Raw genomic sequence first — 14,092 nt, forward strand, 5'->3', positions numbered from 1 at the left:
TACTCTTTGTTGTGGTGCGCGGGCTTCTCATTGCGGTGGCTTCTCTGGTCGTGGAGCACGTGGCACATGGGCTCAGTAGTTGTGGTGCACGGGCTTAGTTCCTCTGCAGCATGTGGGATCTTCCCGGACCAGGGCTCGCACCCGTGTCCCCTACATTGGCAGGTGCATTCTTAACCACTGCGCCACCTGGGAAGTCCCAGGAACAGTATTTTTTAATGTTTAACCACTTAATGTTTTAATCTATGTTTGTCATAGGAAGTTGAATTGCTTACCATTCTTGTGATAATTTAATCACTGTCACCTCACTGGTTGTAGTTTCTCAATCAGCATAAAAGACTGTGTTGATTCTCTTAAAATTGGGAACATAGTAATTTATTTCCCCTTGAATTAGTTATTTTGTAGTGAAACTGAGCAGGACCCTGTGGGGCCTTTCCATGTCCCCTGTTTCTTACTTATAGGAAAAAGGCTACAGCCTCCCAGACCCTCTCCAAGTTACGAGTTATTCAAAGTTACTAATTAGGGTAGTGAAGGAATGCAAAAACAAAGGAGGAGCGGTCAAGAAACAATAGTGCAACAATAAAGCAGGGTCCTGGTTCCTACTCAGTAGATATACATAACAATATATCTCTGAGTTCTACAGGAACTAAGGCTCCCCACCCAGGTGGAGGATGGTAACTTCCGGCTGAGCACAAGCCACGTGGACCCTAGACTGGTTGGAACCAGAAGGCTGATGATTGAGATTCTTGGAATCTCAATCTCAACCTGCTACCTCACCACCAACCAATCAGAGGAAGGTCACACACCCTGCAGACCTTCATCCGAATTTTGCCCGCAGAAACTCTTCCCTGAAAACATTCAGGGAGTTACGGCTTTGCTTGGCCCTGCAATAAACCCTTCTCTGCTCCAGACTCCTACGTCTTGGTTTGTTTGGCCTCTTTGTGCATAGGACACACGAACTTGGGTTCGACAACAGTAATACTACAGTTAAATGACTCATTAATTTTAAAACAAACCATCATGCATTCCATTCGATTAATTTATTTGTGTCAGGCACTGTTTTAGCCCCTGGAAACAGCAGTGTGCAAAACACAAGATTCCAGCATCACGATGTTTATTTTTTATTGAGAGATAGAAAATAAAAAAAATAAATACATATATAATTTCAAATATCTATAGACATTTTGAAGAAAAGTATACAGGGCAACAGGGTAGATAATAAACAGGCCTATTATAGCGTCGGGAGGAAGAAATTTTCCTCTACCCTTCTAAGTCCTAGTGTTACTGAGTCCAAGCTCGCTCTCTGCTCACCAAACGACAGGCCAATATATCAGAGACAAGGCGTTGAGGCAAGGAACACGACTTTATTCGGAAAGCTGGCAGACAGAGAAGATGGCAGACTTGTGTCTCAAAATAACCACCTTATGGTAATCTGGATGTAAGCTTCTTTTATAGAGTCAGAGAGGGAAGTAAAGTAAAAAGGCAGAATAGAGAGGGAGAGGTGGGAAAAAAGTAAAGTAAAAAGGGCCATCAGTCTTGCAAAACATCTCCTGGAATGGCCAGGCTCGGGGACATTCACAGGTGGGTAGGGTTCCCTGAGGCAGGCCATCATGTATGATTTTAATAACAAAAGCAACGAAAAGCAAAGGCTAAAGTCGAAGAAACAGATCCAACATGGAGTCAAAATTGGCTCTTCCGTTACACTAGTTGGTCTAAGAATTAAATTAACATGAGACAGATTAACAAGAGAAAATCAAACGAAAGTTTAATAACATGTATACATGGGAGAGACCCAGGAAAACTGACTAACTCTCCAAAATGGCCCAAACCCTCACCGTGAATACCATCTTCAGCTAAAGAAAAAAGAGGATGCTGGGGGTAGTAGTTTGGGGCTTCCAAGGGGAGGAAGGCAACTGCTAAGGAGACAAAAAAGCAAATGTTTGGTAAACAAATGTTTGCTGCGCCCACAGAGACAAGAGGACAGAGAGGAATTTTAACAAGCGACTTTGCTAGGTTCCTCCCTGTCTATATACCTAGTGTGTACTACAGTTATCTATGGTGATAGCTCCCTTCTTGGAACAAGTTCTCTATATTCTTTTAGGCAGGTAGGGGAAAGGTCAAAGGTGATGAGTCTTTTGGGCCTTAAAAAAAAAATCAGCCTAAATTAATTCTCTTGCCAAAGAAACCCATTTTGGGGTGGCAAATTTTGCTCCCTTACAATAGCTAGGGTGGTCAAGGCAGGCCTCATTCCAGTTTGAGCTAAGACCTGAATGAGCATGTCAGATAAACAACACAGTTAATGCTTGGTGAATATTGTTCTCGTCTCCTTCTCCCTGGGGCCAAACTGACTCCTATTTGCATGTCTGCACATCTGCTTTTACCCAGACAAATCCTGAACGTTTAAGTCTTAGTACTGTATATTACAGACAGGAATCCGACGTTCAGACGTTACTAGGGCAAGTTAACTGATTCTGTGGGTACTTGCCTTCACGGTAATGGCTACACAACGCTGTTGTGATGTACTGTGTTCCAGGTCCCGAGGGCACTGAGGACAAATTAGCCTAGGCTTGGGATTATCCACAAAGGCTCTGGAGAGGGAGAGGCTCAGAAGGCCACTGTCCTTCCTTCCCACCTTACCTCCCATTTCCAACACCATGGCCCAGGATCTGAGCCCAGAAAAAAGAAAAAGGCAGAGCCCTCAACGGCTGTCACTTCTGCCAAGGCTTTCCTGGCGGTTAAGAAGCAAACAATTAACTTGCAGATATCCAAGCAAGGTGCAAACGCAGCAGCGCGTTAAGACAAAGCGAACACGCCAAACTTTCTGCGCAGCCACGCCCTACCAAGCTCTTCCGGGGCAAGATCTCGCGATTCGCGCTCTGCGTGTACGTCATTTCCGCTGCCTCCGCGGCCAGGTCATTAAATAATGTTACCATTTCCGAGTTCGCTAAGGCCGCCTGCGGCGGCGCAGGCGTTGGTGTTCGGTAGTGTCCGGTCTATGGAGTCAGTTGGTTTTGGCGGCGGAGCGGAGGTAGCAAGCGGTGTTCGAGTGGGGGCCTTTGCCCCGCCAGGATGTTACCGGGCTTGGCCGCCGCCGCCGCGGCCCACAGATGTAGCTGGTCTTCCCTGTGCCGGCTTCGTCTGCGCTGCAGGGCGGCAGCCTGCGGCTCCAGCGACCTCCAGGGTGAGTGTCCTGCGCCGGCCTCTGACTCCGCGGAAGCCGGACTGGAAGACAAGGCCGGTCTCGGCGCCGGGCGCCTCGCCTCGGAAGTATGCCGCCTTGCCCTTTCCCAACCCCAGAACCTTCTTGTCGGACCTCCGCCTTTGCAGTTCAGCCTGCTCAGCCGGCGGCGGCCCCTACAGGCCTCCCTGATCCTGGTCTCGCCCACGGTCCCCGCGGGCATTTGGGGGCAATTCTCGGGCCGGGTCGCATCCATGAAACGGACCACTTCGTTTCAGATAAAACATTACGTGAGCATGGCAGTGCCCGGCGGTGACCGCCCGCCTCCCCCCGCAGCCAGTGCGAAATTGCTGACTCCACAAAGTTCCAGGGTCTTTTGAGCTCACCGCCTTACCTTTTTTGAGCACTTTGACCAAATAGATTTTCTTACCCTGTTCCTTTTCTCGTACTCCCAACCTGTGTTATTAAATTTTCTAAGGAGGAATTTGGGGGTTGCTACGCAACATTTACGAGACATCCTTTAAGATGGGGGTATGACCATCCTACAGTTGTTGAATGAGACCAGTTCGGTTGAACAATCTTTTTGGTGAAAAAGTGTCCACTGGAGCTGAACTCAGAAAAAAGTGGTTGTCGGGAGGTTTTATCCCTCTTTTTCAGATGTCGTTTCTGACTCAAATTTAAATTGACAATTTACAAAAGAATCTTGAACTTGCAAGTTTTAATTAGGCTTACCTCCGTTTTTGCCGTCATTGGCATGCCATAGGTTGCTTGACACTTGGGAACTGTTAGGAACAATGAGGGAAGAGACAGAACCAAATCCACCCCTAATCTAATCCCCCAGGGTCTTGGGGATGAATAGAGTGTTTACGGAAACATTTACCCAAAATTTATGTTTGAAAAAACTTGTAGCATGTTTGTGACCTTGCAGTAGAAATTGGAAGTCGTAGTCATTCAAGTTTATAAGTAACATAAGCTAAAATAATGCCTATTCTGTGCAATTATTTAAGAATATGGTCCTTTTATTTGCAATAAATATAAAAACTGGCTTTTAAGATTTCGGAAGGGTTAATTTTAACAGCACTATTTTGGGTGCTTTTTGGTAGTGATAAAAACGTGTAACTGTGGATTTTTCCTATAATGGAAATGTACCTGATTCTCTTGTGAACAAAATGATTCATCTGGTTGTACTGTACTCCAAAATCCCCAGTTAAACTTTCTGGCCTAGTTGCTTTTATTGACCAAGCAATTTCGGCATTTTACACTTAAATTACGTGGAGTGACTGTTGAATTTAGTCTAAACTGCCCTTTAAGGGTGGGTAAAAAGAAGTTGAAATAGTGTAATTTGTAATCCATTATTGTCTGTCGCTGTCAAGTCGAAAATTATGTGCTCTTTGTCTCATCCCTCTGTGAACTACAGATAATAATCACCTGTCTCACCAGTCGGAATGACTGCAAAGTTGTTTGCAGTGTTTATTACCAAAAAATTAAAATGTGTTTTCATGCTTAAAAACAGTAGATGTAAAAAGTAACCTTGTTTGTGCAAATTTAGTTTCAAAAATACTGAAACAATTTTTAAAAGGGCAACCATAATTATGATAAAGCTTAAAAAATTTATTTAGAAAAAGTACTAATTTAGAAAAAGAGTACTAAGTACTCTTTAGAGTACTAAGAGTACTAACTAAAAAGAGTACTAAGTTGGATGCATGTAAGAAGAAAATATTTGCAGAACTTTTGAGAAAGAATTCTAAAAATAAATATTTTTCTTTGTCAAATAAAGTTTAGTTTATGCTTCTGAAACTGCTGTGTGGCTGGGAAAAACTTATAAAGAATAAGTTGAGGAGGAAATCTTGAAGGAAACAACTGCTTCATTTGTATACTTAAAAATGAGAAATGTCTGTGGGTCAAACTAACACTGAAAACATTTAAAGGCAAAAAGCAAGACAATATTCTAGAGCAGATCTGTCAGAAAGAAATATAATGTGAACCATGTATGTTATTTCGCTTTGTCTGATAGCCATATTTTAGAAAGTAAAAACAGATGAAATTAATTTTATTAATATATTTTATCCAGTATATTCAAAATATTTCAACACGTAATCAATATAAAAATTATTGAGATATTTTACATTATCTTTTCTTACCGTCTCTGGAGTCCAGTTTACACTTACAGCACAACTTAGTTCAGACTCCACATTTCAAGTGCTCAGTAAACAGTGAGTACTGTATTGCACAGTGCACTTATAAAGTTAGTATCCCTAATTTATAAAGAATTTTTACAAACCAACATACATTCCAGTAGAAAAATGGGCAAAGGAAATGAATGGTTTCATAAAGTCATTCGAGTAGCCAATAAAAATGCAAAAATGTTCCATACTTACTAATAAGCATAGAAATATAAGTCTAAAGGATTTACTACTCATTGTCTCATATTAGCTAAGTTTTTCATAGTGATTCTTCATATTGAGGATGCAGGAAAGCAGGAACTCTCTTACTACTGATTGGGACATATAGTTAGTTGAACAGTGTTTTGGAAGTCAGTTATTCTTTATATTAAAAATAACTTTAGGACTTCCCTGGTAGTTCAGTGGTTAAGAATCCGCCTGCCAATGCAGCGGACACGGGTTAGAGCCCTGGTCCGGGAAGATCCCACATGCCACGGAGCAACTAAGCCTGTGTGCCACAACTACTGAGCCTGCGCTCTAGAGCCAGCGAGCCACAACTACTGAATTCCGCATGCCTAGAGCCCATGCTCTGCAACAAGAGAAGCCTCCGCAATAAGCCACACACCGCAACGAAGAGTAGCTCCCACTCGCTGCAACTAGAGAAAGCCCGCGTGCAGCAATGAAGACCCAGTGCAGCCAAAAGATAAATAAGTAATAAATAAATAAAACCTTAAAAAAATAAAAAACTTTATGGGGGCTTCCCTGGTGGCGCAGTGGTTGAGAGTCCGCCTGCCGATGCAGGGTACACGGGTTCGTGCCCCGGTCTGGGAAGATCCCACATGCCGCGGAGCGGCTGGGCCCGTGAGCCATGGCCGCTGGGCCTGCGCGTCCGGAGCCTGTGCTCCACAACGGGAGAGGCCACAACAGTGAGAGGCCCGCGTACCGCAAAAAAAAAAAAAAAAGAACTTTAAAGGTATATGCCTTCTCACCCAACAATTCTATTTAAAGGGATTTGCTTTCAAGAAATAATCAGATACATATTAAAATCTGTGCACAAGTTTATTATTAATAGTGGTAAATAGGTAACGTTTACAGTTATGAAGAATAGGAAATGTTATGGTACAATTATTTTTTATTTTATTTTTATAAATTTATTTTTGACTGGTTGGGTCTTCGTTGCTGTGTGCAGGCTTTCTCTTGTTGCGGTGAGTGGGGGCTACTCTTCGTTGTGGTGTGCTGGCTTCTCATTGCAGTGGCTTCTCTTGTGGAGCACGGGCTCTAGACACACGGACTCAGTAGTTGCGGCTCACAGGCTGTAGAGCGCAGGCTCAGTAGTTGTGGCGCACGGGCTTAGTTGCTCCGCGGCATGTGGGATCTTCCCATACCAGGGCTCGAACCCGTGTCCCCTGCATTGGCAGGTGGATGCTTAACCACTGCGCCACCAGGGAAGCCCTGGTACAGTTATTAAGGGCTGGTGATAGATGCAAACATTTTTTTTTTTAAATCGTAATTTAGAAGAATATTTAGTGACGTGGGAAAATGCTCTTGAAACTAGAAAAAATGTAGTAAGAATATATACTATGATATTACCAGTGACTTTCTCTAGAAAATTTTTTTAATTAACTTTAATGTTTTTCAAATGATCTACACAAACATATACTTCTAAATAATAAAAATATTACTTAGTTTCTCTAGTAAATATGCCCTTTTTTAAAAAAGTTCTTTTGGCTTTGCATAAGCACTTATTTGTTCACGTATTTATGTCTTGCCTCATTTGACAATGATTTGAGATGGGAAGATGCTCCTTTAAGGACTACATGCTAAATCAACAGATATGTGCTTTTGCTTAAGTCCGAGATTGATAAAAGTATAGTTTTTAAATATAAATATAGAAATTGACCTTTGTATTTTTAAATTGCTGTCTGCAATCTGCTAGTATTACCATATGAAAAGTAGAGTGGGAATTTAACCCCTTAAATAACTAATAGGAACATTGACAGTTATAAAAGACCATTTTGGCAGGCTGACAGCATGATTCTGTGTAGTTCAGGTTAATAATAGGGTTACCTGTAAAATGAGGTTAACCACAGTATGTGCTTCATAGGGTTTTTGTGAGTGAGGATCATTCAGGAAGGAGGTTGTAGTTGCTGGTGGTGCAGTACTGAACAAGACAGACACAGTTTCCACCTTTTTTGGAAATGAGGAATGAGAAAACATATCTAAATGCTATAAAGGAAATAAGCAGAGTGATGGGCTAGAAGGTAGCCAGCAGGGGCCATTTCATTAGCTGTGCTGGCCTGGGACTCCAGCTTTCCTGAGGAGGTGGAAACTGAGCCAAGGCATGAAAAATGAAAATGAGCAAGCCAAGTGAACATCTGGGGCAAAGAGCAATCCAGACAGAGCAAATAGAAACCCTAGAGACTAGACTTGTATTCAGGCGCAGGAGGAAACGTGCTGTGGCTGGAGTGTGGTTGGAAGGGGGGGAGGGGTGTGTGAAAGGAGATTGGGGAGGCATCATAGCCTTTTGGGTTGTAGGTTTAAAAAAAAAAAGCAAGTGTTTAAAAAATATCATTCTGACTACTGTGTAGAGAATGGATTGGAAAGGGAAGAGTGTAAATAAGGAGATCACTGGGGGCTATTAATTAGAGTTACCTACGCAAACAGGATTGTGGTTGGGCCATGGTACTTAGCAATGGAGATGGAGAGATGTAGATGGCTTTGAGGTATGTTTTGGGATATAAATTATAGTGTGATAATACAGGTAAAAGCATTTAGTACAGTGGCACTTGGCAAATCCTTAATGTATTTGATATTTTTTCCCCCTTTTCCTAAGCAAATATTTACAAGAATTAAGGCAGCAGAGTTGGTGTGCCAAGATGCAGTGCAGGAAGTTGTATATTCTTTACATACTCCAAAAAAAAAAAAAAAAGAAAAGGATTCCCTATTGCTTACTCTGTTCTGGTGAAAAATCACATCAGCGATAGTCCTGAAGGTTGAGCCACCTGGTCTAGGTCACACTTTTGCTTGCCAGATGATTAGATATAAGAGGGATTTTCCTGCATTTTTTGTTAGCTGAAAGCATAAAAGTAAACTAAAGATAGTCAGTGTGTTACTATTAGCAGTATAATATTTGAAGTAATTTAACAATGGATGTATTTTTAATTTAAAATTTTAGGCATTTGGGGAACATACAGAAAAGTATAAGGTATAGAGTAAAAATTATGCATAATCCAGATATTTCACCAGTAGCATTTTTGAATAGTTGAAACCAAGCTGTATTAGTTTGTCTCCTGCTTTTTTAATGCAACATCATGACTCAGTTATACACACACACGTATATTCTTTTTCAGAATGTATATTTTTCAGAATATACATATATATATATTCTTTTTTAGATTCTTTTCCATGGTAGGTTATTACAAGGTATTGAATATAGTTCCCTGTGCTATACAGTAGGTCCTTGTTGTTTATCTGTTTTATGTTTAGTAGTGTATATATGTTAATCTCAAGTTCCTAATTTATCCCTCCCCTCTTTTCCCCTTTGGTAACCATAAGTATGTTTTCTATATTTGTGAGTCTGTTTCTGTTTTGTAAATAAGTTTATTTGTATCATTTTTTAGATTCCACATATAAGTGATATCATATGATATTTGTCTTTCTCTGTCTGACTTCACTTGGTATGATAATTTCTAGGTCCATCAATCTGCAATGGTCTCTCTTTTTAAAAAAAATATTTATTTATTTGGCTGTGCTGTGTATTAGTTGCGTGCTGCAGGGTCTTCATTGCTGCCTCCGGGATCTTTAGTTGTGGCATGCGGGATCTAGTTCCCTGACCGGGGGTCGAATCTGGTTCCCCTGCATCCGGAGCACGGAGTCTTAACCACTGGACCACCAGGGAAGTCCCTGCAATGGTCTCTTAAGAAAAGAGACTGGGGCCCCCCTGATGGCGCAGTGGTTGAGAGTCCGCCTGCCGATGCAGGGGACACAGGTTCGTGTCCCGGTCCGGGAAGATCCCACATGCCGCGGAGTGGCTAGGCCCGTGAGCCATGGCCGCTGAGCCTGCGCATCCGGAGCCTGTGCTCCGCAGCGGGAGAGGCCCGCGTACCGCAAAAAAAAAAAAAAAAAAGACGACGACTTAGGTGCAGGTTTGTCTCTGGTCCTGAAATTAGCCTGAAGCAAAACATTTCAAACCGTTAAGAAATCTTTTTGTTTGTTTTTAGTTATTATTATTGCAGAAGCAACATACACAGTAGACAGAATTGTCAGTTTGCGTGGGAGAAAAAGAGTTTTTTGTATTGTTCTATTTGTATTGTTTTTGTATTGTTTGTATTGTTGTAGTATGAAAAGGCTAAATTTCCTCCAAAAGCCAGAGTAAGTGGTAGGTGACAAACAAGATTGGAGAGAGGACAAAGGGTAATCAGTAGCAATGTTATTAGGAGTTGCAGAGGCAGTAACAGTAAAATAAAAGCAGAGAAAAGTGATTGTTTCGACTAGACTGATAAGATACCAGTAGCTCTGCAGTCTCGATGAACAGCCTTGTATATGCAGCAATGAGAAGTTCCTTGTCCAGGCCCATAGAGTAGTGAGCACCACACTAAAGACTAATCTAACCATAACATAGCTTATTTTAGAAGTCACCTTGAAGAAAGGGTATGAATGGTGGTTACTTTTTTTTACTGTCTTTCTGCCTTCTAGAATTAATTAACAAATTCAGTAATTTATTCAACAAATGGTTGAGTTTCTACTGCTGTGTGTTAGGTATTCTGTTTTATTGAATCAAATGTGGTCTTGTGTATTTTTTAGAATATAAAATGTTAAAGGTAGAAACATTATGCAATTTCTGTGTAATTTTCAATCTTGTGTTCATGGCAAATGTGTACTTTTAAAGCTGATACCTAGCGGCTTCCCTGGTGGCGCAGTGGTTGGGAGTCCGCCTGCTGATGCGGGGGACACGGGTTCGTGCCCCCGTCTGGGAGGATCTCGCATGCCGCGGAGCGGCTGGGCCCGTGGGTCTTGGCCGCTGAGCCTGCGCCTGGAGCCTGTGCTCCGCGGCGGGAGAGGCCACAGCAGTGAGAGGCCCACGTGCCACAAAAAAAAAAAAAAAAAATTAAAGCTGATACCTAAAATTCTTCTAAAGTTAAAAAGTAATTACTTTTTGAAACGGTGAGCAAGGAAGCTATCAAGATTACTAAGATAGTGTCAAAGGACACAGGAGTTGGGAATTCCCTGGTGGTCCAGTGGTTAGGACTCTGTGCTTTCATTGTTGAAGTTAAGGGTTCGATCCCTGTTCAGGGAACTAAGATCCCACAAGCCGCGGGGAGAGGCCAAAAACAAAAAGGACACAGGAGTCAATTTGAAGAGACCCCTACTGGCCCAAAAGGGGATGGACAGTTTGGACATAAATCAGGATAATGACTAAAATGGATTGATATACATCAAATAATGTTTAAATCTATGGAATCATAGTGATACATACACATGCAAATTATTGTGTCACTATTGCAGGATGGTAGGTAGTGAACTCATTATTCTGAGAACTGGTAAATAAAGGGAAAAAATTAAGCATACAGCCTGACTTTCTTATATGAACTATACTGCTGGATAACCAAATACATGAAGGGAATTTTCTCTTTGTAGAAGTATTCTGACTAAAAAATGAAGGATAAAACTATAATATCACCATTTTGTAACCACCTGAGGAATAAATGATTCTAGGCATTGAACAACAGCAGACACTATCACAAATAGAGATAACCAAATATTATGTGGCTCCTGATTAAAGAACACATCACCACTTATCAAGTAGTGTTGTCCTAATAAAAAGGAACCTGAATTTGGATAAAGCCTTTATATCCATCGATTTATAGAACACATAGAAGTACAGGTTAAACAACACCATGGGAATTAAATCAGTAAAATTCAGACTGGAAAACAGGACAAAAATTTAGTACAAACAGCTGGTTTCTTCAATATAAAAATTGCTCTAAAACACATATCCTGTAGAAAAGAGACTTAAAAGACATCTCATTCAATTGTAGTATGTGGACCAAATTAAGATCTGTTCACATACACAAAAATTAGGACTTGTAACAGTGGAAATTGGAAATTGAGGATATTTGATGATATTAAGGATTTTTTTTTTTACTTGCAATGGTGGTATGGCTATGTTTTAAAAAGTTCTTATCTCTTAGAATGCATACTGAAATATTTATGAATGAAATTATTTTATGTCTGAGATTTACATCAAATTAATATGTAGGTGGGGAGATGCAGGTGCAGGCAGAGGTGAAACAAGGTTGGCCATGAGTTGATAATTGTTGAAGTAATGAGTATGTGTACGTTTATTGTACTGTTTTTTTCTACCTTTGCATATAATTGAAATTTCTGTAATAACGTTTTAAAAATTAAGGAGAACCTTGAAAAAGATCTAGGATCAAGTCACGAAAACATTGTCCTCTTCTGAGGAAGGATTTTTAGACTGTAGTAATCCCTCTTTAAACACCTTAGCACAGTCTCTATAGAAGTGTTTCATCAGTGGGTAAAAAAAATGTTGGTGTCATAGTGTTTTTGTTAGGTAATAATCACAAAAGATATTTTGAATAGGGCTGACAAGTCGGAACACCAGTGACTGTGGTAAAGAAGATGCTTTCCTGGAGGGTGGGTTTCTTAGGAGAATTTGCTTTAACCCTTTCTTCACTAATTTTGCTGGTAGGTTACATATTTTTATTTATTTATTTATTTTTTGTGGTACACAGGCCTCTCACTGTTGTGGCCTCTCCCGTTGCGGAGCACAGGTTCCAGACGCGCAGGCTCAGCGGCCATGGCTCACGGGCCCAGCGACTCCGCGGCATGTGGGATCTTTCCAGACCGGGGCACGAACCTGTGTCCCCTGCATCGGCAGGCGGACTCTCAACCACTGCGCCACCAGGGGAGCTACATATTTTAACGTGCAAGAAGATACATTGTTATATTCACTTTACTCAGCCTTTAATAAGTAGAGGCAAATGATCAAAAAAACATGCTGGGGGACTTCCCTGGTGGCACAGTGGTTAAGAATCTGCCTGCCAATCAGGGGACACGGGTTTGATCCCTGGTTCTGGAAGATCCCACATGCCGTGGAGCAAGTAAGCCTGTGCACCGCAACTACTGAGCCTGCACTCTAGAGCCTGCGAGCCACAGCTGCTGAGCCCATGTGCCACAACTACTGAAGCCCACGTGCCTAGAGCTCGTGCTCCTCAACAAGAGAAGCCACTGCAATGAAAAGCCCGCGCACTGCAACAAAGACTGGCCCCCGCTCGCCAATTAGTCTCCTATTCTTCCCTCAATTAGAATTCCCAAATACCGAGAAATCTCACCAAATGTTGATCTAATTATCTGATTTAAAAACATCAGTGACAGTATGAATGACTGATTAATATAATTCACATATTGATTGTGAAATGAAAGATGACTCAGTCTCCATCTAGCAGAAGGAAGATGCAGGGTAGTTTTGAGTAGGACACCCTCCTGACCTTCCCCTTCTCAGAGTTCTTATTCTGAAAAGTACATTATGCTATTTTTTTAATCATGCAACCAGCATACAAAATAAAGAATATCTTTTAAATGCCAGAGACCTTTCAGAACAGCTGAATAATACAAATATTTTGATTTTATATAATTTTAAAAGTTACCATATAAATAAATTTGCAAATTAGGGGAAAAATATTTTCTTTTCCTTTACAAAATATAGACCCTGTATACCTAGGGCTCAATGAAACACCTCCATGGAAAGGGTGGCTTAGCATTGTGCATTTGGATATTTAACAGGATGAAAGTTTTACTGTTATTCTGTAAAATTATTCTCTTATCATAGGTATGTTTTATTGGGTATAAAAGTCCTTATTTGAAATTTGTTTGAAATTAAAATTTTTTTCTTTTAGAATGGCAGAATTTAGTGACATTTGGGAGCTTTTCAAATATTGTTCCCTGTTGCACACTGAATCAAGTAAAGTCGTATTCCACAAATGTTCAGAAAGAAGGACAGGGATCACAAACTCACAAAATGGAAAAAGTACCATCATTTGATGAAGCAGGTATGTATAAATCTTTTAAAATAGTTTTCTTCTGTATACTGGGATAGTTTGCATAAGATTATTTGTTCCTTGAATGTTTGACAGAACTTACATGTAAAACCATCTGGACTAGTGTTTTCTTGGTGAGGAGTCATTAAACTGCTAACTTAATTTCTTTTAATTTTTTATTTCTTTTTGACTCAATTTTGGTAAGTTCTGTTTTTTTCTAGCAATTTACCCACTTCAACTAAACTTTTAATTTATTGGCATGAAGTTTATGGTACTCTCTGTATACTTGTAGCAGCATATGTAGTTACACCCTTTTTTCCATTCCTAGTGGTGTTTGTCTTATTTTCTTGATTAATTTTGCCAAAACTTTGTCTATTTTATTATTTTTCCAAGTAATTTTTTTTACTTTGAATCTATATCATATGTTTGTCTCTTATTTCATTAATTTCCACTCTTACCTTAAATATATTCTCCTTTCTGCTTCCTTTGTATTTACTCTGTTATTCATTTTTAAACTATCATATCAGTTAGCTATTTTGCTCATTAATTTTGAACCTTTCTTCTTAAAGTAGGAATTTAAGCCATAGTTTTATTGGGTATAAAAATCCTTATTATTAGTTTGTTTGAAATTAAAAAACTTTTTTTCTTTTAGAATGGCAGAATTTAGTGACATTTGGAAGCTTTTCAAATACTGT

The 14,092-nt window shown here is 40.4% G+C and overlaps 1 protein-coding gene across 1 annotated transcript in view; it reads left to right on the forward strand.

Moving 5' to 3' along the window:
* The first annotated feature begins 2,935 nt into the window (after positions 1-2,935).
* SLC30A9 (solute carrier family 30 member 9) overlaps positions 2,936-14,092 on the forward strand; it is a 72,321-nt gene continuing 61,164 nt past the window's right edge. Inside the window, exons 1-2 of the mRNA XM_030881139.2 lie at positions 2,936-3,178; positions 13,257-13,409. Coding sequence (XP_030736999.1) covers positions 3,067-3,178; positions 13,257-13,409 — 265 coding nt within the window. The 5' untranslated portion in view covers positions 2,936-3,066. The remainder of the gene's footprint in view (positions 3,179-13,256; positions 13,410-14,092) is intronic.

Source organism: Globicephala melas, chromosome 5 (genome assembly GCF_963455315.2).
Source record: "Globicephala melas chromosome 5, mGloMel1.2, whole genome shotgun sequence".
In the NCBI taxonomy this organism is placed as follows: Eukaryota; Metazoa; Chordata; class Mammalia; order Artiodactyla; family Delphinidae; genus Globicephala; species Globicephala melas.